The following is a 25,651-nucleotide window of genomic DNA, read 5'->3' as shown; positions in this document are numbered from 1 at the left end:
GGGGCCTCCCCGGGTGAGTCCCGGCCTAGATCCGCTGCGCGGGCCTCGAGGGTTGCGGGGAACCCGCCCAGCTGCGCCCCGGTGAGACACATGGGCTGCTGGGAGGAGGGTGGCTAGTCTGCAGGAGGGGAAGTTCTGTGGGAGCCTGACTTCTGGGTCCTCGGCCCTGGAAGCTGCTTCCTGGGGGCCGCTCAGACAGGAAATTGTCTACCCCTCTGATTTTACAGAGAAGGAAACTGAGGCCCAGAGTAATCTAACAGCAGGTACTAATGAGCAAGGTGGGCTAAGTGAAGGAATACAGAGCAAGCAGGTGGGAGCTGATAATGCCGTGTGTGTGGCGTGGGCGGGGGGGAGGTCTTGTGGGGGGTCATTGGGGAAGGCTTCCTGGAGGTGGTGATGGAAAGGATGCCTGTGGGAGGAAGTGGGATTTAGAGTTTCCTAGGTGTCCTTCTCCCTGGCCTCCACAGCACCTTTCATTTTTTACTCCAGGCATTTATTCAACAAATACAATAAAGCTGCTGGGATTTCAGGTGTAACAGGATGGTTGGGATTGCCACCCCCCCTCCTCTCCTATTCTTCAAGAAGGGATGTGGGCTGCTGTCCCAAATTATCTTTTGTAGGGGGTGGGGAGAGAGGAAGTCAGGGTCTGAGGATCCCTTGAAATGATCTGTTTACATATGGTCACTTGTGTACATTCTGTGATATGCAGCAGGGTGTGTGTGTGTGTGTGTGTGTGCGTGCATGTGTGTGTGTGTGTGTGTGTGTGTGCTTTGGGTGACAGGACAGTACTTTCTGGCTGACTAAGGATGTATCACTGATACGATCTTTAAACATTTTTAATGTATTATGTGGCAGAGATGGCTGTTGGTCACCATGTCCTCCTCTTCCTGGGATATCATCCTGGTTGCGTTTTGTGGGCTCCCTTGTAATTTGTTGGGCCACATGACTAAGTTTTGGCTTGTTGGAATATGAGCAGAAATAGTGTGTGTCTCCCCCAAGGCTGGACCCTAAAAACCTCCCCCATTCTCCTATTTACCAGCAGAGTTGAGAGGACTGTGAGGGCCTGGCAGAGGGCAGAGCCACAGCCTGGAAGGAGGCTGGGCCCCTGATAGACGGGAGCTCTCCTTTCCACCTCTCTGGTGGTCTGTGACTATCTGCTGAAGAAACTGGGGCTCCAGGAAGCCCTATGAAACATCTGTGGGTATGAGAGGAGCTTCTTGGTGTGGTTTTCCCCTCGGGGTGATCTGGTGTTCCGCAGGGGAGGGTGTCTTTAGGCCCTTTTTCTCACACTGATCAGATTCCCCAAAGAAGTCTGGTCCAGTCTTTGGCAGGGTTGACATCCAGGTGCCAGGACACAGAGAGCAGTGTGGAAGAAAGCTGAGGGTCACCAGCAGAAACTTGGATTTGTTCAGGCTCATTCTCTTAAGATTTACTCTTTCTGGTCTGATTCTTAAAGCTGATACAGGAAGTGTTAATGACGAGGACCACATTCAATGTAATAGTGGCTTGCTGGACTGACTGAAAAATAAACATTTTTGTGCTGGGGAGATCAGTTCTGCTGATCAAGAAGCTGCAGACGTAACCCCAGTGAACTGAGAATGTTCTAGAAGAAAGTGGCTATAGTGCTCACCGCAGTATAAAAGTGGCTTGGCCCTTCAAGTGTTGCTGAATTATACTCCTGCCACCAAGGCTGATGGGCACAAGAAGCAGGCTTCCAACAAAGGAAGAAGTGAGTCACTAACAGGCTTGATGATAAAGTAGAAGACAGTGTCTTGTTCCCCAGAGACCCAGGGCCGTGGAACACCCAGAGAAGCATTTCAGATGGCTAGAAAATCAGAGGGCAGACAGTGTTTAGTTCTCCAGCTGGGACACTTTCTAGATCTCGCAAGGATTCCACAGGGAGTGGCCAAAAGGCAGGAGGCTCAACAGAGAACATGTCTCTGGCCCAGTGGTTCTTGAATTTCGGTGCATATCTACACTACCTGGAGGAATTGTTTAAACACGGCTTGCCGGGCCCACCTCCAGAGTTTACTTGAGCAGGACTGGCATGGGGCCCCAGAATTTGCACATGTGACAAGTAAAAGTGGGACCTGTTGTGGTCCCAGGAATCACAGTTTCAAAGTGGTTTAGGAAGTCAGGGCTGAGCGAAATCCTGGATGGATCTGCACTGGCTGCAAACCCACCTCCCCTGCCTTCTAGCCGCGTGATTAGGGGCAAGTCACTTCACCTCTCTGTTCCTCAGTTTCCTCATCTGTAGGATGAGGCTAATGGTGCCAGACTCCTGGGGCTCCAGCGATGCTTCCTGGAGGAGGTGACATCTGTCTAGCCTGAGACCTGAGGGATGAGCAGAACTGGCTAGGGGATGGGTAGGGAGAGCAGGTTAGGGCGTGTGCCAAACAGATGGCACTGTGTGGGTGAGCCCAGGGAGCAGGGAACCCTTGTTCTCCAGGGGGCTGAGCAGGAGCTTTGTGAGTAGTGCTGGAAAGCTGTGACTCTTTTCTGGGCTACGTGTCTCAGGACAGCATTGCAGTGCAGGGGAGGCTGACCAGGGTGTCGAAAATGGGCCTCAGGGATGGGATGGGCCTGATAGCAGCGCAAGTTCCTTCTGTCCGCATTCCACCGGCTCACATGTAGCCCCCTGGCCTCACCTAGATGCAAAAGGTTTTGGGGAGGGGTAAGTTGGCTTCTGCACCACAGACCAGCTCTCTCACCTCTTCTCCACCTTGCTCACACTGCCCCACTTGGTAGATGAGTGAATTATGCACATGAGGAAGCCAAGTTTCAGAGAGGTTAGCTAATTTGCCCAACAGCATTCAGCTAGTAGTGGCAGAGCCCGGACTTGAACCCAGATCTGTTCATCTCCAAAGCTTGTTGGGCCCAATCCTGGTCTTGGCTGCCTTTTGAGGGCCTCCCCATGATCCAGGCTTTCCCACTCAGGTTTTCGCACATCCTCAGTTGTGTCTTCTGGCTAAGTAACCCCTAGATGCCTTGTAATTGTAACCTGATAGTCCCTCTATTCCTCCATGCCTACAATGCCCATTATATCTGCAGAAATGGCCCACTTTTCTCCAGTTAATCATTTGTTCATGCACCCTGCATTTCTAGGGAACCTCGTGTGTGCCAGACATTGTACTCTGGGCTAGGAGCTAGAAGGACCAAGACATGGCCCCTTTTGTTCCAGACACTCACATGGTCTGGGCACCGAGAGGCTGTGTAAACACAGAGTTGCCCTGAGAAATGAGACACGCTGTCTCTCTGGTCTGACCCACCAAGAGTACAGAGTGTCCTGGGAACATGAGAAGGGTGCAAATAATTAAAAATTAAAATTCAGGCCCTCTTGTGCATTTTGTTCATTGAAGCTATACCTACAATATTGTGCTTTGTATTCTAAAAGGTATATTTTTGGTTTTTAAAACAATCACCTTTGAATCATAATGGCTTCATATGAACGAAGCACAGTGAACTGCAGTGATGTTTTTATGAGCCTTAGCAGAGTGAATGTTGACTTGTCTTCCTGGGTTCAGCTGTGGGTTGCTGCTCTCATCAGTGAGTGAGCTGATTTCTCTGTCTCTTTCTGGTATGCGTGGAAACGTGTTTTTAAAAGAGAAGAGGAGGAAAGGAGGATGGGGGCGTCTCCTTGGAAAACCACCAGAGTCATTCTAGAGCAGGGTTTCTCAGCCTCAGGACTATTGACAGTTTGGCTGGACAGCTCTTTGTTGTGGGAGCTATCTTGTGACAGCCAGAGGTGTCTCCAGCCATTGCCAAGTGTCCCCTGCCCTACTGTCTAGACTGCATTTGTTTCCTGTTGCTACTGTAACAAATTGCCACAGATTTAGTGGCTTAAAACAACAGATTTCTTTCCTTATGGTTCTGGAGGTGAGAAATTCAAAAGCCAAGGTAGCCAAGTTCAAAAGCAGGGCTATGTTCTGTCTGGAGGCTGCAGGGAAAATCTGTTGCTCTGCCTTTTCCAGCTTCTACAGGCCTCCAGCATAACTTCCCTTGTCTTCCAGGCCAGCTGCATAGCATCTTCAAATTTTTCTCTATGACTCCTGTTTCATTGTCTCGTCTCTTGCTCTGACTCCTGCCTCCTCCTTATAAAGACTCACTGGAAAATCCTGCATAATCTTTCATCTCAAGACCCTTCATTTAGTCATACCTGCCAAGTTGATTTTGCCACATAAGGGAGTATATTTGCAGGCTTTGGAAGTTAGGGTGTGGACATCTTTGTTGAGGGGGGCATTAGTCTGCCCACGACATAGACTTTGGGGTTTCTGGGTATAATGGAAACCCAGAGAAGTCTTTCTGGAGGGGGTAGAAATTTGAGCTGGATTTTGAAGGGAACAGAAGGATTTGGCAGCAGTTGGGAGAGGCATTCCGGAAAGAGGGTCCTTCAGGTGCAGGGGCCGGGACATGAGGACTTGGTCATGAATAGTGAGTGGTTCTTGGGTGGGGACATCTGTAAATCAGTCCTTTTACTCTGACATTCTGATGTGAGCTGTATTATTTCTTGAGATAGTTTTAATAAATGTTTATTTCTGAATACCTACTGTATGCTGTAGATACGGTAGACACTGACCTGAATTTTTAGCTGGAGGCTTGACTTAGTAACTCCTGATATGACACTTTTGTTACCATCCCCTCCCCCAGCAAATAAATGAAACGCAGCCTGGAAAGGCATTTGATGAGCACTTCAGGCTCCTAGCTGGGGAGCCAGGATTCAAGCTGGGTCCTGTGACTGTAGAATGCAGGGTCTTGGGCACGACACTGAGCTTTGGTTTTTTCCCAACTATTTTTAAATTGAAGTATAGTTGATTTATAGTATTGTATTACTTTCAAGTGTACAGCATAGTAATTGAATGTTTTTTTTATAGATGATTGAAAGTTGTTACAAGAGAATGGCTATAATTCCCTGTGCTGTAAATGTATCCTTATTGTTTGTCTAGTTTATACACAGCAGTCTGGATCTTTTAACGTGCCTCTCTGTTTTTCCCTGTCCCCACTATGTTTTCTGTGTCTGTGAGTCTGTTTCTGTTTTCCTATAAACATTCATTTGTTATATTTAGATTCCGCAAATAAGTGCTAACATACAGTATTCTCTGACTTGTTCACTAAGCATAATAATATCTACATCCATCCACATTTACTGCAAATGGCAGAATTTCGTCCCTTTTTTGTGGCTGGGTAATATTCCATTGTGTAATATGTATGGATACATGTGTATGTTTTTATATATTTATATAGGCTTCCCTGATAGCTCAGGAGTAAAGAATCCACCTGCAATGCAGGAGACCTGGGTTTGATCCCTGAGTGGAAAGATGCCCTGGAGAAGGAAGTGGTAACCCATTCCAGTATGCTTGCTTGGAAAATCCTCTCCGCAGAGGAGCCTGGTGGGCTACAGTCCATGGGATCACGAGAACTGGACTTGACTTAGAAACTAAACCAGCACCACTATACACACACACACACACACACGCACGCACGCACTACATCTTATTTATCAGTTCACCTGTTGATGGACACAGGTTGCTTCCATATCTTGCCTGTTGTAAATGTTGTAAACAGTGCTGCTATGAATGTTGAACATTGGGTCCTTGTATCTTTTTGAATTGTTTTCTTTTTTTTTGGATATATACCCAGGAGTGGAATTGCTAGATCCTATTACAGTTCCATTTTAAGCTTTTTGAGGAAGTCTACACTGTATTCCATATTTATACAGTCTATACTGTATTATGTATTTACAAATTGGTGATTTTACATTCCCACACAAAAGTGTACCTTTTCTCCACATCCTTGCCAACATTTTTATTTGTAGGCTTCTTGATGATAGCCATCCTGACAGGTGTGAGGTGGTATCTCATTGTGGGTTTTTTAAAAAAATAGTTGTTTATTTATTTGTCTGTGTTGGGTCTTAGTTGTGGCTGGTGAGCTGTGTTACCCTGTGGGATGTGGGATCTTAGTTCTCTGATCAGGGATCAAACCCACGTTCCCTGCATTGGAGGTGGATTCTTATCCACTGGACCACTGGAAGAATCCTTCATTGTTGTTTTTATTTGTGTTTCTCCAATGATTGGGCTTCTCAGGTAGCTCAGTGGGTAAAGAATCCGCCTGCAGTGCAGGAGACCTAGCAGACGCGAGTTCGATCCCTGGGTTGAGAACATCCCCTGGAGGAGGGTATAGCAACCCACTCCAGTATTCTTGCCTGGAGGATCCCATGGACAGAGGAGCCTGGTGGGCTACAGTCCATGGGGTTGCAAAGGGTTGGACACCACTGAGTGACTAAGCACACACACACGCCAACAATTAGTGATGTTGAGCATCCTATGTGCCTTTTCACCAGCTTTATGAGGTATAATTAAAAAATAACAATTGTACACATTTAAGGTATAAAATGTGATGAATTGATATACATATATTTGTGAAATGGTTGCCACAATCAACCTAATTAATGCATCCATAATCTCATATAGTTACCATTTGTTTTATTTTGATTGTGTGTGTGTGTGAGAACAGTTAATATCTACTCTCTTAAGCAAATTTCAAGTACACAATTCAGTATTATTAGCTATAGTTGCCAGTACACTAGATCTCCAGGCCTTAATTCATCTTATAACTGAAACTTTGTACACTTTGACATTCTCTCTCCATTTCCCCCACCCCACCCGCAGCCCCTGGCAACCACCATTCTACTCTCTGCTTCTCTGAGTTCGGCTTTTACAGACTCCACGTGTAAGTGAGATCATACAATATTTTTGTGTGTCTGGCTTGTTTCACTTAACATAATGTCCTCCATGTTATTGCAAATGACAGGATTTCCTTCTTTTTTAAGACTGAATAATATCCCATTGTGTACATAATACGCGAACTTAGGCAAACTCCAGGAGCTAGTGAGGGACAGGGAGGCCTGACATGCTACAGTCCGTGGGGTTGCAAAGAGCCAGATACGACTTAGTGACTAAACAACAACAACAAATAGATATACCACATTTTCTTTATCCATTCATGTGTCAGACACTTAGGTTGTTTCCATATCTTGGCTCTTGTGAATAATGCTGCAGTGAACCCGGGAATGCACCAAGGTAAGTTTGTGTTTCTTGTTTGAAGGGAACTGAGAACTCCAGCTAGAGCCCAGGACATCCTTGGAGCAAGCCAGAAGCAGTCTAGGGCAACCTGGGTCTGCTCAGTTTCCCTCCCTGGAGTGGCCCTGTTGGAGATGGGCAGTCATTTCTCTGCCTAGTGTCACCTGTCATTGCCAGAAGGGAGAGTCCACATTGAGAGCTTAGCATGGTGCCTTGGACACCGTAAGCTGTCCACATGTGTTACTTGTCTGTCTTAGTTCAGTAAACATTGTGCATTTTTGTGGCCAGTGGGAGCAAAGGCCTCTTCTGCTTTCTTATCACTCATTTGCAGCATAAAAACCACATCTGTCTTGGGTAGGATGAACTCATGAGAAACCCGTCGTTCCTTCTGGTTAGTGGGATAAGACAGAGAGTTCCTGGATAGAACTATAGATCATCATACTAAGTGAAGTAAGTCAGACAGAGCAAGACAAATATGATATGAAATCACTTATAGGTAGAATCTAAAATAAAGATACAAATGAACTTATTTACAAAACAGAAATAAGCTCTCATGGAAAACACACTTACCAAAGAGGAAAGGGAAGGAAGGGATAAATTAGGGATTTAGGATTAACAGATACACACTACTGTATATAAACTAGCTAAACAACAGGGATTTAGTGTGTAGCACAGGAAACCACATTCAGTATCTTGTGATAACCTATAATGGAAAGGAGTCTGAAAAAGAATATATATGTACAACTGAATCACTTTGCTATGTACCTGAAACTAACACGATATTGTAAATCAGCTATACTCATAATAATTTTAAAAGAGAGAGTTCTTGGCATGGTCTCTAAAGAAAGCAGCAAAAGACCTACCAGTCAGAGTGGCAGAGTGGGGGAGGGAAGTAATGAGGGGAAGTGGAACTACAGTTTGATTTATCACATCAGAAAATCGATAGATAGCAAATAACAGAGAGGACTTCCCTAGTGATCCAGTGGTCAAGAATCTGCCTGCTCAGGCAGGGCACACAGGTTCGATCCCTGGTTGGGGAGAATCCCACATGCCACAGGGTAACTAATCCTGTGCACCACAACCACTGAAGTCTGTGTGCTGTAGAACCTGTGCTCCGCACCCAGAGAATTCACCGCAGTGAGAAGGCCACATGGTGCAACTGGAGAAAGCCTGTCCCAGCAACGAAGACCCAGTGAAGCCAAAAATAAGTAATTAAAAGTAAGAAAAGAAATAACAGAGAAAGCATGTTACTTAGAGAGATGGTGTTATCTACCAAGAGTCACGTCTAGAAAATTGGAAGCGGCTGCCCCTGGAGGTGGGAAGCAGAGCTGCCGGTGTGCTGCTGCACAGGTTGTTCACTCGAGTTGAGCATACCTAACCTGTGTGCTCACACACAGTGGCCCTCACAGGAAGGGGGTGTCGTTTCTACCCCTGTGCTTTAAGGTGCGTGTGTGTGCTCGGTTATGTCCAGTTCTTTGCAACCCCATGGACGGTAGCCCTTCAGGTTCCTCTTTCCGTGAAATTTTCCAGGCAAGAATACTGGAGTGGATTGCCATTTCCTTCTCCAGTGTTTTAATGAAAGAGTTTTTAAAATTATGTGTTAATAACATACAGTGACCCTAAGTCCTGGTTGGGTTTTGGACTTTTCTTATTGCAGATGACACAAAATCTATGTGTACTCAGCCAGATTGGCCCCCACATACCCCAAAGGGCAAGGGTTTATTGTGTCATATAATTCAGAAGTCCAGGCAGGCAGTTTGGCTTCAAGCATGTTTGGATTCACGATCTCAAATGGTATCATCACTATTCATTTTTCTCTGCATGTCTTGTTCTGCTCTTCACCAAATGTCAGCTTCACCAAATGTCAACCAGATGTTCTCTGATGACTTCAGCCCTTGTCTCAGATTAACATGCTCCAGAAAATGATTGATCCTCTCTTCTAGTTGCTCGAGCGAAAGCCCCAGGCTTACCTGGGATTGGGCCATAGTGGTTTGACTTGAGTCACATGCCCATCCCTGAGTCAGTCGCTTTGAACAGTACATGCATGCTGTGATGGGCTTAGCAGGGTCATGTGACATACTCTGTTACCTGGGGCTGAATCCCCAACCCCAACCACATGACCTGAGAGCTGGGGACAAGCAGATCCCCAAACAGAAACAGTTGTATGACATAAGTTGACCCACAAGTCACCCGGCCCACTGTGGTTCAGTTAAGGACTGGTGAGATCTGCTGTGTTGGGCATATACTAGTGGGTATCCTGGCAGCTCAGCATGGCCCATGTTGGCTCTGGGGTGCTGGCTCCCAGGAGTGGTAGGTGGAAGATTCCAGCTCATTTCTATGGCAGGAAGTCAGCTCCAGGGGGTGAGGGGAGCCCCAGGGCGGGCTGGTGTCACTGTGGCCTGGCCCACAGGACTTGACCTAGGCATTGCAGTCATCATTTCCTCCCCTGTGGCTGCCAGAGAAGCCCTTTATGGCAGGACACAGTGAGCAGTGGTTCGGCGGTCAGAGCCTAAGATAGCCTGCTCCCTGAGGACCCCTGAAGAAGCTTGGCTTGGCTGCTAACCAGGCATCCAGGTCACCAGTCTGGCTGGGACCCAGGACTCGGCCCTGTTTAGTGATGGTAATAAAAATGATGATGGTAATTGTAGTCTTAATGCTTGCCCTGTGCCAGCCCTGTACAGTTAGAGGGGTGAGTGCAGCTCTGCATCCCAGGTTAGAGTGAGAAACCTGAGGCTAAGAGGTAAGGTCACACAGCTGGGAAGTGACAGAGCTGGGACTTGAACTCAGGCCTGACTCAGAGCTCTGCTCAGCTGCCTCGCCATAGAAGTATTTTCCCAGGATGTGTCACGGGCTAGGAAGGAAAGATGTGGATGTCTGAGTGAGGACAGAGGAGAGCTTCTTGAGAATCCTGATGTCTTGGGAACCGAGGTTCTGCTCCTGGTCTCAGTCTCTCTGCTCACACAGAAGCCCTTTGTGGGCCAAACAAAGCCCAGGTTTGATGGAGATTCCTAGGAGGGTAGGTGTTGAAACAGGCATCGTGGGGCAGAGTTATGGGCCAGGGAGGGCTCCTTGCTTGTTTACGGGAATCCAACATCCTCCAGGGGCTCCGTCTTTATGGGCAGATGTGGAAGCAGCTACCACGTTAGGACTCTGGACTGAGACCACAGTTTTCGCAGGCTGACCTCCCCAGGCATCAGTTTGTCATAAGAGATATGATATGACTTTTTATGACAGGGAAGAGAAGGGGCTCCTGGACCAGATAGAATTAGCAACTTGTAGGAAAAAAAGAAAACTATAATATGTTATATAAGTTTAGATAGCAAACTCTGAAGATTGTGAGTCCAGGATAATTATGCTCCCCATGATGTAAGATTATGCTGTTCCAGGCTCTCCCTGTTTCATGACTCTGCCATCCTCAGCACGTGGCTTCCTTCTCATGGATAAATGTAGTTGCTTGGGCTCCAGCCATCATACCTTCATTCCAGCCAGCAGGAAGGAGAGAGAGCAGAAAGGTATACTTCCTCTCTTAACATTTTTATTTGTTTATTTATTTTTAACTTTTTATTTTGTGTTGGGGTATAGCCAGTTAACAGTGTTGTGATAGTTTCTCTTAATTTTTCTAAAAAAATATTTATTTATTTATCTGGCTGTGCTGGGTCTTAGTTGTGGCATATGTGATCTGATTCCCTGATCTAGGCCCTCTGCATTGGGAATGCAGAGTCTTAACCGCCCCCCCGACCACCAGGCAAGTCTTACTGTGTAGCACAGGGAACTATATTCAATATCCTGTGACGAGAATATGAAAAAGAATTTTTATATATAACTGAATCACTTTACTGTACAGCAGAAATTAACACAACATTGTAAATCAACTGTACTTGAATAAAATAAAATTTAAAAACCCTTCCCTAAAGTTGCATACAGCCCTTCTGCTCATACCCCCTTGGCCAGAACTTGGTGACATGGTCACCCCTAATTGCAAAGGAATCTGGTAAATGTAGACTTTGTTTTGAGTGGCCACATGCGTGGCTGAAAAGCCATGGTTCTGTTATTATGAAGGAGAGAAGAGCTGTTAGGGGGCAGTTAGCAGGCGTTGCCACAGCTGCCTTAAGAGCAAATTTATGATCACCGAACAGCCTTTTAAAGCAGATCCCCCTCACTCAGTTCTGGAATCCATTATCAAGTGCCTGCCGAGTACAAGGCACTGTGCCAGCCAGGGTCACAGCTGCTTGTCTGCTTTTGTTTCCCGGGAAAAGGTCAGATCGGTTGTGGGACATGGCCGAGGGCTGGGGTGATGGTCCGAATTCCCCTGTGAACCACCGTGGAACCTCAGTCCGGCCGTTTTCCCACTCAGCTGTCCTCATGGATGGGGGAGTTAGTGAGATGAATTAACGTAGCCCGGGTCGCCAGCAGCACAGCTGGAACTTGCACCCTTGGCAGCCTGGCTTCTGAGCCCAGGCTCTTAACTGCTGGGCTACACTGCCCGGCGGTCTGAAGCTGAAGCTGTGGTTCCGGCCCCTCCCCTGGCGCGGGTGCGGCCCCAGAGGCCAGTGCCCTGGCTGGGTGCAGCCCCAGGCAACCATCTGTCTTGGTCAGCAGGGACCGTGGCCAAGGGCTGACCAGGGCAGAGTAGGCCTTGGGGCTGGGAGTGGCCGAGGGTGGAGAGAAGTGGGCACAGGGCCTGGGGACGATTTTGGTAACAAGCAGGATCAGGTGGCTCTGGCATCGGATCCAGGCGCTGACTGTCTTGCCCAGAGGGTCAGAGACAAAGTCGGCAGTTGACACCCAGAGCAGCGATTTTCAAACTGAGTTGAGAAATCAGTGTGGGTGGTGCTTTAAGGATAAAGAGTAAAAAAGAAAGAAAAAAGCAAAACAAGAAGAATAGAAAATAGCAGAGTGCATTGTACAGAGTAAAGCTAAGTACAGTTTCCTGACATTTTAACTTACATTTTGTAGGTATGGACTGGGTTAGAATATAAATTTCTTTCTTAATGACTGTCAAGAAGGTGCTGAAGGGAACTTCCCTGGTGATCCAGTGGTTAAAAATCTGTTTCCATGGCAGGGGGCACAGGTCTGACCCCTCCTCAAGGAACTGAGATCACAGGTGCAGTGCAGTGGAGCTAAAAAATAAATGAATAAAAATATATTTAAGTAAGCATCTTTTTTTTTTTTTTTTAAAAAAAGAAAAAGTGCTGAAGCCTCAGGTCAGTAAGCCTGCCTGCTAATGGAAAGAGCTGTTAAGAAGAACTGGAATTACTGACTTGATCTAAAACATTTTTTTTGTCTTTCACTTATTTATTATTTTATATTGACAGCAACCCAGCTTTATAAAAAGTTAGAACAGTATAGAGGTGTACAAAATGTTAAAAACTTTCCTCCACCCCCAGCTCCCAGTCCCACTGCCCATCCCAGTGCTGGTAATGCTCTTACGGGCCCTTCAGGGAAGTTTTAACAGAGCTACAAATGTACCTTTTCTTTTAGCACAGATAGGGTCACCATAATGTAACTGCTGTTCTGCAACTTGCTTTTTAAATTTAATGGTTTTTCTTGTCTATCTTATTTTTTTTCTTTTTTTAACTTTTAGTTTTATTGAAATATAATTCACAAACCTTCCAGCCCACCTATTTACAGTGTACAGTTCAGTGGTTTTAAATCTATTTAGAGTGATGCAACCAACACAATCAATTTTAGAACATTTCCATCAGTTCAAAAGAAACCCTTTTGAGATTGTTCCTCATTTCCTCCCAACTCTCCCCTCTCCTATCCTTGGGCAACCACTCATATACTTTCTTATAGATTTGCCTTTTCTGGAATTTTTCTGTAAATGGAATCATTCAGTTTATCGTCTTTTTTTGAACTGTCTTCTTTCACTTAGTATCATCAGTGCTTCATTCCTTTTCCTGGCTGAATAGGATTCTGTTGTATAGATAGACCACATTTTATTTATCTGTTCATCAGTTAATGGATATTTGGGTTGTTTTCCCTTTTGGCTATTTTGTATAATACTGCTGTGAAACACATGTCACAAGTTTTTGTTGTGGACCTGTTTTCATTTCTCTTGTGTATATTTTATCTTGGAGTATAGTTGCTGGAGGGCTTCCCAGGTGGTGCTAGTGGTAAAGAACCTTCCTGCTGATGCAGGAGACATGAGTTTGATCCCTGGCTCAGGAAGATCCCCTGGAGCAGGGGATGGCAACCCACTCCAGTATTCTTGCCTAGAAAACCCCATGGACAGAGGAGCCTGGCCAGCTGTGATCCATAAGGTTGCAAAGAGTCGTACACAAGCATGAGCAACTTAGCACACAGACATAATTGCTGGAGCAAGTGGTAATTCTGTTTTAACATTTTGAGAAATTGCCAGACTTTTCTAAAGTGACTGCAACATTTTACATTCCTATTAACAGTGTATGAGGGTTTCCAGTTTCTCTACATCCTCACCAAAACTTGTCACTTTCTATTAAAAAAAAAATTTTTTTTTGACTGCACCCTACAGTTTGTGAGATTTCAGTTCCTTGACCAACAATTGAACCCTTGCCCCCTCCAGTGGAAGTGTGGAGGCCTAACCACTGGACTGTCCTACTGCGTGTGACTTTGATTTGTATTTCCCTAATGGCTAATGATGTTGAGCATCTTTTCATGTGTTTATTGGCCTTGTGTATTTTCTTTAGAGAAATGTGCATTCAAATCTTTTGCCCATTTTTATTTGGGTTATTTTTCTTTTTATTGTTAAGTAGTATGAGTCCTGGTGCTTCCCAGGCGGCTCAGTGGTAAAGAATCCGTCTGCATTGCAGGAGACACGAGTTTGATACCTGAATTGGGAAGGTCCCCTAGAGAAGGAAATGGCAACCTTCTCCAGTATTCTTGTCTGGAAAATTCCATGGGCAGAGGAGCCTGGCAGGCTACAGTCTGTGGAATTGCAAAGGAGTTGGACAGGGCTTAGCAACTCAACAACAATAGTATGAGTCATAGTCCCATATCAGACATACGATTTCCAAAAATTTTTTTTCTAATATGTGAGTTGTCCCTCCGCTTTCTTGGTGCTGTCCTTTGAAGCACAAACGTTTTTAATTTTGATGATGTCCAATGTATCTATTCTTTTGTTGCTTGTAATTTTAGTATCCTAAGGCTTTGCCTAACTCAGCTTTGCAAAGATTTTCTCCTGTATTTTCTTCCCAGAGTTTCGGCTCTTGTGTTTAAGCCTTTGATCCATTTTGAGTTAATCTGTATAATATAAGGAAGGAGTTCAGCTTCATCCTTTTGCATGTGTCTGTTCACTTGGTCTGTCACCATTTGTTGAAAAGATTATTCTTGGGACTTCCCTGATGGTCTGGTTGTCAAGACTCTCTGCTTACAATGTAGGGGATTTGGGTTCTACTGCTGATTGGGAAACTAAGATCCCACATGCCACGTGGTGTAGCAAAAATGAAAAAAGTCCTAATGGATAGATAATTCTTTCCCCATTGAATTGTCTTAGCACCCCTTTCAAAAATCAATTGGCTGTGAATGTTCATTTCTGGATTCTAAATTCTATTCCGTTGATCTCTGTGTCTGTCTTCTTGCCACTACTAACTGTCTTAATTACTTTAGCTTTAGCTTTGAATTCAGAAAGTATGATTCTTGCAACTTTTATAAGATTCTTTTGATTATTCTGGGCCCCATGAATTTCCGTATGAACTTTAAGACCAGTCCGTTAAGTTATTCAACAAAGGCACTGGAATTTTGATAGTGATTGGGTAGAATTTGTAGATCAGTTTGGGGAGTATTTCAAACTTAGCTATGTTAAATTTTCTGATCTGTGAACACAGGGTATCTTTACACTTACTTCAGTCTTTTGTTTTTTCATTTCTTCTGACGTGTTTTGTTTTTCACTGTTCAAGTCCACTTCTGTTTGTCAGGTTTTTTGGTTTAATTTTTTGGCTGAGTGCCTTCTGGAATCTTAATCAAAACAAACCGTACCTCCTGCTATGGAAGCATGGGGTCCTAACCACTGGACTGCCAGGGAATTCCTTAGCCAAGCTTTTTATTCTTTCTGATGCTATTATAGGTGAAGTTGTTTTCTTAATTTCATTTTTGAGTTTTTATTGCTAGTGCCTAGGAATACTGTTGATTTTTGTATCCTACAGTGTTGCTAAACTCTTTCTTGACAGTCTTTGGACGTCTTTGTAAATCTAGATTCCTTTTTCTTGGTATCAGTCACATAGTATTCCATGGTGTAGAAAAACTGTAGCTTATGTAACAGGCCTCCATTGATGGTCACTGTGGGCTCTTCCCTCTTTTTGCTGTTACTGATTGTGCTACAGAGAACACTTTTTCAGACCACTCATCCATTCCGGGGACATGTGCTGAGGGCCTGCTCTCTGCCAGGCACTATTTAAGGCACCAGGGCTACAGATGATAAAGAAGTAAATGAGAGGATTTCAGCTTGGGGAAATCTCTGTGAAGAGAACAGAACAGGGTGACGTGCTAAGGAGTGACTGGATGTGCGTTTGAGAGGGATTCTTTGAATTAAATCAGAGAAGATTTCTCTGGAAAGGTGACTTTTGAACTGAGATCCAAATGATGAGAAAGACCCACTGTGGGGAGATTGGGAAGGTTTTCCAGGCACAGGGGACAGCAAGTACCCAAGCCCTGAGGTGGGAATGGGTGCCCAGTACTCACAGAACACGAAGAAAAAGCCCGTGGGCTGGGAGAGCCGCCAAGGCCAAAGGGGAAGTGGACAGGGGCCAGCCTAACACAGGCGTTGTAGCCTTAAAAGGCATTTGGGTTTTGTTAAGAATGTGAAGGGAAGCTGCCGCAGGGTGTTAGGCAGAAAAATGGTTTGATGTAATTTATGTTCTGAAAAGATCAGCCTTGTGACTTAAGAAGCATTTATTTTCTGTTTGAAGCTCTGAGCGCTTCAGAGTGGAATTACTGGGTGGAGGGGTGTGTGTACCTTTAACATGTTCCTCGCTGCTGCCTGCCAAGTGTCTCCCCTGCTAGCTGTCCTTTTCTGTCTGAGGGTGACGGCTCCTTTTGTGCCAGTGGTATTTGGGGTGAGGTGCCCAGCCGCCTCTCAGCCCCTGGGCCCAGCACCCCCCTTTCTCTTGCCTCTCTCACAGGACTCTGTCCTCTGCATCTGCCCCGTGACTCTGGCTGTGCCGCCCGGCCCTCGGGTAAGACGGGCACCCCAGCACCATGGCCGAAGAAGACCTCATCTTCCGCCTGGAAGGCGTGGATGGCGGCCCAGCCTCCCGGGCTGGTGATTCAGACACAGACAGCAACGATGATGAGGAGGGTTACTTCATCTGCTCCATCACCGATGACCCCGGGGCACACCAGAATGTCAACTTCAAGGTTAATAACTGCCACAGCAACCTAGCAAAAAGCGAGCGCTACGGCTCCAGTGGGTCCCCGGCCGGCTCCTTCCATTTCAAGGTGAGTGGTCACTGGTGCCACCCTCTCCACCCCAGGTGAGCGGAATGGGGAGTTGAGGTCGCTGGCTGAGGTCATTTCCAGACTCTTGCCAATGCTCTAAATTCTAGATCTGAGGCAGTGTCTGTTAAGTGGGAAGATTTCAATACAAGTTTTTTGTTTGTTTCAATCCTTGAATCATTGTTTCAATATGAGTTTCATTCCTTTCCAGCAAGCAGTGTTTTACCAATATCTGCATTGGGCCCACTAGTGTGGGTTGTGGGAACCTTGGCCAGTTTTTTTAAGACCCAGAATAGAACAGAGTAGAAACTATTGGAGAGGGAAGAGGGAGGGAAAAAAATATCAGCTCTGACAGTCGTGATAATATTTTAGGGACATGTACACATGCCTTTACACACACATATGCAGTGACCAAACTGGTTGTTGATAACCAGGTTCTCATGACATAAGGGATGTTAAGTATTTTTTTTCCTCCGTGTGTGTGTGTATATGGGTCCAGAGATAGGGGGTAAAATGTAGTTTTTTATGTTGGTTGTGGTCAAAAGAGCCTCAGCTTAGGGTTGGACATCCTAAGCAGAGGATGGATTGGATCCATAGGTTGGATTGAGGAATAGGGTGCTTATTTTATTAGGAATTTGTGTTCATACCCTGGCAAAGCTGGTTATAGAGATGAAGGAGAAAGGCAAACATTGTTGGACTTTTGTATAGTAACTGGTGGTGAAAAAGTTAAAAATACAATACTGTTATCCTTTTTTAATCCTCGCAAACAATAAGTATCAGTTTGTACTGTGAGCAGAAGGCCTATTACCACTTTGGGATTTGAAATTGGAGTCACTCTTCTCTAATTGCAGAATTAATCTGTTTTTAGAAAATTAATGGTCTTAGTTCTCAGACAGTTGGATACTTTTTCCTTTCAGGCCAGAGTTCTAGCTTAAGTCTCTCAGGAGCAGGCAGCTCCAGAAATAGGCCTGTGGGTCCCCTCTGAGGTTGGGGGGCCCCTGAAGGGTCAGGTTGCGGCTTGCCCTGCTTTCCTGTCCTAAGGCAGCTTCTGAAGCACACACTCCACCCGCAGAGGGCTGCGTGGGAAGACGGGAGAGCAGCCTGGCCCCTGGTCTGTTCGCGTGAGTCAGGAAGGCACACGGAAACCCTGATCCCTGCAGCTCCTGTACCCTGTGCAAGGGAATCCAGGTGCCAGAGGGGCCTAGAGGGGTCAGGGCTTGTGAAGCAGAAACCAGCTCATGCTAGCTCAAGGGGGAAAAGAGGAAATCTGTTCTAACAGTCAATAAGTGTTTCTTGAGACCGAGGGGCAGAAGTGATGTCTGGTCTCTGAGGACAGATCCAGGAGCCTGGAAGGCCACAGGACTGCCTCTCTGGCTCCTTCCTCCATCTCCTTGTCTATTCTTGATTCTTCTCTGCCCCTCAGTCTACATGGTGGGAAAATGGATCCCCAAGGGTCCCTTTATTACAGACAGAGCCACATGTAAAGATGGATTTGACCCTCTTCCATCCCAGCTGCAAGAGGAGAAAACCTGTTCGGTCCGGCCTGAGTCAGGCGTCCACTGTCTCTGGTCCATTCACCTCTGGCCCAGGGCACAGGGTGGGGATCGCAGAACAGGGGGCTGCTTCCAGAGAAGCAGGATCCTGGTGGCCTCCTAGTGGGGCAGACCCCTCAGAAGGGCTCTGCCCTCAGCAGCTGCCTGTGGGCCCAAGAGCTGGAGGGTCTCAGACAGTGTGACCCCAAAATGCAGTCTGGTGAATCCTTTAAAGGAAACACAGGTGAGTGATCCGGCAAATCCAGACCTATTTGTCTATAGGTCTGGCTTAGGAAGGTAGCTTCAAGAGGGCAGGATCCTGTGGCCTGCTCATCACTCATCCCTAGTGCCGTGCCCTTAGTAGTTGCTTCATCTGGAATCAGTGAAGAGATGGATGAATGCTAAACTCACTTTACTGTGGGTGCTGTCTCATCAGAGGACAGATAGATGGTATTTACATAAAACAGAAATCTCTGTGGGCCATTTGACAATCATTATTAAAGTAAAAAGTATTTCTATGTCAGAGTTATAGTAAACAGAGACTATTAGTTTCAGGTGGGGACAATTGTTTATTTGGTGGGACTGTCCCTTATATTGTAGGACTTGCAGCATGTCTCATCCCAGCTCACTAAACATCAGATTCCTGCCTACTCGTTATGTTATATTCCTCCCTATTTATTATGACGACCCAGAATGTGCCCCACCGTACATTTGCTAAGGCCACATGAGAGAATACCACCCTCAGCTGAGAACAAGCAATGAAACATTTGTGCAAGTGTTGAGGCTTACATATTCAAAGATGTGTTTTGCAATATTGTTTGTAATAAACAAAGAATGGAAACCACTAAAATATTCCATTGAGGAGGGGCCTGTTTAATTATAGACCATGGTCAGTAGCAAAATGCTTTATTTACATTAAACCAAAGACGTTTCTATGTGAATTGACTTGAAACAGTGCCAAGATATACACAAGATATATTTTTTTGTGGGGTGAAACCAAAATCCATGAAAAGCTCTTGGGATAGTGATGGTCCATAATAAGAACAAAATGTTAGCTATTTTTATTTTTATGTGCTGAGAAGTAAGAAAGCAAGTTGAAATATATAATATGATTCCTATTGTATCAGAAAACATAGATACACATATATCAGTATTTTCTTAGCAAACACTTATGTTGTAAACAAATTTAAAAATTACTAATGAGAAGAGGGAATTTATATCCAACAGAGAATCAGTGGTGATTCTCTCTGGGGGAGAGAGTGATCTTGAGGGGGACTGTGGTTATTATAATACATTGCATATAAATATTTTGTATCTATATCTTTTAAACAGATGCTACTTAAAATTTTTAATTTGTTTTTAGCTGCACTGGGTCTTCGTTGCTACACACAGGCTTTCTCTAGTTACGATCAGCAGGAGCTACTCTAGGCGGTGGAGCGGCGTCTTGCGGTGGCTTCTCTTGTTGCACAGCACAGGCTCTAGGGCGTGTGGCCTTCCGCAGTTGCGGCTCCTGGGGTCTAGAGCACAGGCTCAGTAGTTATGGTGCGTGGGCTTAGTTGCTCCATAGCACGTGGCATCTTTCCCGACCAAGAATCAAACCTGTTTCTTAACCACTGGACCGCTGGGAAAGTCCCTACATTGTATACATTTTAAAACATTTGAAACTTATAAAACTACATGTATGTATTACTTGTGTACCCAAAAGGAAGTTTTAGAAGAAGAAAAATAAAGAGAGCAACACAACCAGGTAACCACTCCTCCCCCGAAGAAACATCAGTATTTGGCTGTCCTTAAAACTCATGGGCTTCCCGGATGGTTCAGCAGTAAAAAAAAAATTGGCCCGCAATGCAAGAGACTCAGGTTTGATCCCTGGCTGGGTCAGGAAAATCCTCTGGAGGAGGAAATGGCAACCCACTCCAGTATTCTTGCCTGAAAAATCCCATGGACAGAGGACCCTGGCGGGCCACAGTCCACAAGGTCACGAAAGAGTTGGACACAACTGAGTGAGCACAAAATTGAGATTGTGCAAGTAGAAATCCTCACTGAGGATGGGAGCTCATGACCTCCAGGGACCCTGCACCGTTCCCTGCTCCTGCAACAAGCATTGCTTTTCTCACCTCTGCTTGAAACCTCTTTCAGCTGACACATGGGTCTTTTAAAATGACCGGGCTCCTGGTCTGGCTCCCGTGGCATCCTACCCTGGCTATCTCCTCCACATTCTCTGAGGCTCATAGCAGACCTTTCTGTACATCTGTCATTCTTGAATGTTGTTCTGTTTATGAGTCAGCCCCTGACTGCAAGGCGAGGGCCTGTGTCCCGTTGCACTTCCCATCCCTGTACTCAGCGGAAGGGCCATTTAAGGACAAGATGTAGCTCTTGGCTGCCCACTCTCCTAGGTGATAGAAGGCAGGCTCTATGGGGTTCTTGTTGCCAGTGATGACTTCAGAGGGAGGTAGCAGCTCAGTTTTCCAAACCTCACTCTCCCTGGCACTCAACAAACCGAACGTGGTTTTTCATTTACTGTCGACATGGCAACTTGGGTTATTGAATCAAAATGACCGCCTGGCGTTCCTCCAAGGTGGCACCACCCTGGCAGGTACCAGGCGTGTATTGTGAACTGTTGAGTCTGTTGGTGTCAAGGCCAGGGAATGTTGCCTGAATCCCCAGGGGGATGGTAGCAGACTCGCTCAGGGGGCCCTGCCTTGGGTAGAATATCCAACAGCCAACAAAAGGATGTTTATAGAAGATGCTATCATAACATGGGAAAGTGCTTCCATTCTGGAGTTAATTTTAAAGAACAGGGAATAGAGTATGATTATACCTCTATGAACACACACACAGAGCAAAACCCTAAAAGAAGGTACATCAAGTCTCTGCGTACAATATTATATAAGTACTTTTACCTGAATATATTTTTTCTTCCAGTTTTTGCTCACAGTATGTGTATATATGCTGTTTTTCACATGCATAGATGTATGCTTATGTATATATGCATATGGTAACATATGTGCTCTCACAGGTACTTGCATATAGACTTGTTTTTGTAATCTTGTTTTGTTGAATGTTTATGTTTGTTATTCATAGTTCTCATTCAATTTTTTTTCATAACTCTGAATGACCCTCTTTTACTAATCAGATTTACTCATATAATATAAAACATTTGCTCTAAAATATATTCCAAATATTTTACCAATAATTCAAAATCATTTCTATGTGACATTTTTGTTTGGAAGAGACTTGGAGTTTTTTCTAACTTCCCTTCAATTACTCTAATAAAGTTTGTAGAAGAGAAAAAAAAAAAAGAAAGTACATCAAGATGCCAATAGAGATTGTCTTTGGATGGGATTTTCCTTTTCTGCTTCTGTTTCACAATCTCTGCATTTTCTAGCATTAACCCATGTAGCATATACTATGTTTTCAGTTTTTTAATGAAGTGGAAATTTGTATTTAAAAGAATTGTTCTCCTGGTCTGAGAATATCTTGGAGATTATTCCTATCAAAATATAGACATCACCTGTTTTTTTTTTTTTTTTTTTTTTTGTGAATTAAATTGAATTCCATCACTTGATGTACAGGGGTTTATTTAGCCAGCCTGTCACTCAGTCATGTCCGACTCTTTGCAACCCCATGGACTGCCAGACTCCTCTGTCCATGGAATTCTCCAGGCCTGAACACTTGAGTGGGTAGCTGTTCCCTCTTCCAAGGGATCTTCCCAACCCAGGGATTAAATCCAGGTCTTCTGCATTGCAGTCTGAGCCACCAGGGAAGCCCTTCCTCTTAGGGGACAGTTGGGTTGTTCCCCTTTTTTTCTATTACAGTGTTATAATAAATCTCCTATATGTATATCTGAGAAAACTTTGAAATACATATATTTTATAATATATAAATAATATACCTACTCTGTAGAAATAATTCAACTTGGACAAATGATAAACAGTGAAAAGCAATCCTCCCACCTCTGACCCTGTCTCCCTGGGAAATGTCCTTCCAGAAATGCTCTTGTGAATATAAGCATATGTACGTTATGTGAATCTCTTCCTTGTCTTTTTCGCAGAAATGTTATTTTACCTGTTTTGCACTCCTGTGCCGTCTTCCCATGTTGGCACATATAAGCTGACATCAGCTAGAACTTACATAACCGGCTCTGTGGGTCGAGCAGGCCTGCTCTGTATGCGGTTACTCATATCAACCCATTGAATCTGTGCAGCAGTCCTATGACTGATGTTTTGACATATAGTAAACCCGAGGTTCTCAGATCTTAGTTGCTTGGTGCCCTTCCTGAGGGCAGTATGTTGTCTTGCTTATTTTGTTTTAGTTTTCTAATGGCTGAATATCTTGACATTATCTGCAAGCACTGTCATGTATTTAGCCAGTCCCTCGTGAGTAGGTGTAAAGGTCATTTCTAAGCTTTTGCTACCACAAACAGTGCTTCCATAAGCATCTCTTATTTGTGTCTCTTATGTGTGTGTGTGTGTCCTGGTTGCCTACACAGGGTGCACCTGCCGGGTAAATCCCCAGAGGTGGAATGGCTGGAGAAAATGCTTCGTGGGTTTGAACTTGGCTGAGTGTTGGCCATTGCCCTTCAAAGAGGTTGCACTGGCATTGGTGTTCCCATGATAATGGGCACGCCTGCTTCCCACGCCCTTCTGATTAAACTGATACTTTCAACCCACCCAGGGTGGCTCTGGCAGCTTGGTCAAAGTACACTGATCACCCCAGAAGGAGGTAGATGAACGTCCGATGACTCACTGGGAAGAGAGATGTCCCTGCTCACCAGAGCCCTGGAAGGCCCTCGCCTGGCAGCTTTTGGCCGCTGACTGCAGGAAGCTCTGTGCATACAAAGAGCTGGTGACCATTTAGGTGCTCCGCCCACTGCTCCGGGAATACAGAATTGGAAGGGGAAATTTAGGTGTGTCCTGGGTCCACAAAGATTGGGACTTCCAGCAAAACAAGGGCCTGCTGGGTGGTGGAAGCAAAAAGAGGTTGCTTCTGGCAATCGGTTACCTGGCGTCTGGAAGACGAGAAGAGGCTGAGGAGAGTCGAAACTGGCCGGAGGGACTCATCTTTCAGAAGCACATGACCCTTTATGGAAATATGCCAGACATTCATTAGTGGGAGTCCCCCTTCTTTAACTTTATTTTGTAATTTTTTAGAAGGTTTACTGAAATACAGTTCACATACCATGCAATTTACCATTTTAAAATGTTCAATTCAGTAGCTTTTAGTGTATTTATAAAATTATGCATCCATATCACCACAACCAATTTTAGCTCATTTTCATTACCCTAAAAGAAACCCCATACGTCTTATTCCACACAGACCCCAGTATCCACTAGTGTATTTTCAGTCTCCGTAGACTTGCCTCTTCGGATAGTTCATGTAAATAGAATTATGTGATATGTGGCCTTTTGTGTCTGGCTTCTTTCACTTAGCATAGTTTTATGGTTGTGTGTTTTTTAAAATCTGTTAATTAATTAATTTATTGGCTGTACTGCATGGCACGTGGGATCTTAGTTCCCAGACCAGGGATTGAACTCACACCCTCTGCTTTGGAAGCACGGAGGCTTAACCACTGGGCCACCAGGGAAGCTCCAGCATAGTGTTTTCAAGGCTCATCAATGTTGAAGTGTGTGTCAGTACTGCATTCCTTTTTTAGATGATAGATACACCAGTTTTGTTTATCCATTTGTCAGCTGATGGACGTTTTGGTTGTTTCTCCCTTTTGGCTCTTACGAATAATGCTACACAAGTCTTTGTGTGGGCATGTTTCCATTTCTGTCGAGTAGGTACTTGGGAATGGAGTGGCTGGCATATGATAACTCTGTGTTTAGTCCACCTTCTTGCAACCGCGGCCTGACAGGCTTGGATTTGAGTCCTGGGTTTGCCATTTCGTGGTTACTACAGGTCCATAGGTGAGTTTCTTCCATCTTCTCTGAGCCTTGGGTACCTCATCAGTGGATCAGAAAACTAACTAACCCGATCTGTCCGTCCTTGGCAAGGTTGTCAGGAGGTGCCGGCCAGGATGCCTGTCTAAGGAAAGATTTCCAGGAGAATAGGGCATTTTGTAATCATAGGGCATGTTATGACTTTGCTGGTTATTTTCCCACCCTTCTCATCCTGTCCTCTCTGAATCCCACTGGTCAGGGGAGATGAACTAACGCTACTGTTTTCAACCAAGATTCCTTGAGGATTTTTAACTTGGTTTCATTTATACTTATTTGTTCGGTTACTTAAAAAAGTAATGAATGTTCCTTACAGAAAGCAATGAAAGTACAGTTGCTATTAAGGTCTTAGTGTGTATTTCAATATACAGACACAACTAAATAAACAGGGACATTTTCTTACAATAACAGGATTATGCCATGTATGCTTTCTAATAACAGTTTTTCCTCAGCAAACAAGAGATGATGCATATTTTTCCACATCAGGAAGTGTGGATCTAGTCCATTATTTTTTTAGTGGCCCCATGGCAACCCATTGTTTCTTTAAGCCTTTTCTCTTGTAGGACCCGGAGGCAGTTTCCAAGTCTTTGCTGTTATAGTCAATGCTGGGTTCCATGGAAATTGCACGAAACCTCTAAATGCGTGTGGCCCAGAGTGAGGCAAGCCACACAGCACAGAGGCCTCTTCCCATCATGGAGTGTGACTGTGCATCCCCACTTCTTCCTGCTTCTTTTATTTGCCCTTGGCTGTGCTTTAAGGTTTTTTTTTTTACTATTAGTCAGGAGAGGCAAGTAAGGCTGACTTAAGGCCTATATGCTTAAAGTCTACAGAAGTGATGATGGGGAAAAAAAACATTTTATAACATTCTTTTAATGCTCACTCTGATGGCTCAGACGGTAAAGAATCTGCCTTACAGTGTAGGAGACCTGGGTTCAACCCCGGGTCAAGAAGATCCACTGGAGAAGAAAATGGCTACCCACTCCAGTATTCTTGCCTAGAGAATCCCATGGACAGAGGAGCCTGGTGGGCTACGGTCCATGAGGCCACATATAGTCGTACATGACTGATGGACTAACACTTAGTGAATGTAGCAGTTGTTTCAAGAACAAAGTTTCACGCAGGGAACTCTATTCAATATCCTGTACTAAGTCACAATGGAAAAGAATATGAAAAAGAATGTATGTGTGTATAACGAAATCACTTAACTGTATAGCAGAAATTAACGCAAATTATAAGTCAGCTTATTTACAGTTTCATTTATACTTCAGTAAAATAAAATTTAAAAATAAAGATAGAGAAAAACCTATGTGAATATGGGTAAGGCAAAGATTCTGAGCGCCACAACTAAGATCTGGCACAGTCAGTAAATACTAAAAAAACAAAAACAAAAAACCTAGCAGCAGTAGCTGATAACATCGCTTGTACAAACACATTATCCACACAGCAGGAAGTTTTTTTTATTATCATTATATTTGTATTTATTTATTTTTACTTTGTACTCGCACGCTTTGAGGAACCAAAGTCATTTTGTTCTCTTTCCAGGACTATGTTTTCCTCTTTATGAAAACCGCTAGGCCTCTGTTTTATGTAAGAGTAATTAGTCCACTCAACTGAGTTTTAGGATCTTTGCAACTAGAGAATGTTAGAGCTGTCAGGACCTTAAGATCATCTAATCCAGTGATCTTGGTTT

The 25,651-nt window shown here is 44.7% G+C and overlaps 1 protein-coding gene across 1 annotated transcript in view; it reads left to right on the top strand.

Moving 5' to 3' along the window:
* Positions 1 to 16,250: 16,250 nt before the first annotated feature.
* The window catches only part of EEF2K (eukaryotic elongation factor 2 kinase), a 50,519-nt gene continuing 41,118 nt past the window's right edge, over positions 16,251 to 25,651 (top strand). The window contains exon 1 of the mRNA XM_068967093.1: positions 16,251 to 16,490. Coding sequence (XP_068823194.1) covers positions 16,251 to 16,490 — 240 coding nt within the window. The remainder of the gene's footprint in view (positions 16,491 to 25,651) is intronic.

The sequence above is a fragment of the Capricornis sumatraensis genome, chromosome 3, assembly GCF_032405125.1.
Source record: "Capricornis sumatraensis isolate serow.1 chromosome 3, serow.2, whole genome shotgun sequence".
NCBI lineage: Eukaryota > Metazoa > Chordata > Mammalia > Artiodactyla > Bovidae > Capricornis > Capricornis sumatraensis.
The sequence above is the reverse complement of the archived record's forward strand: the minus strand, read 5'-3'. Positions and strand labels throughout refer to the sequence as shown.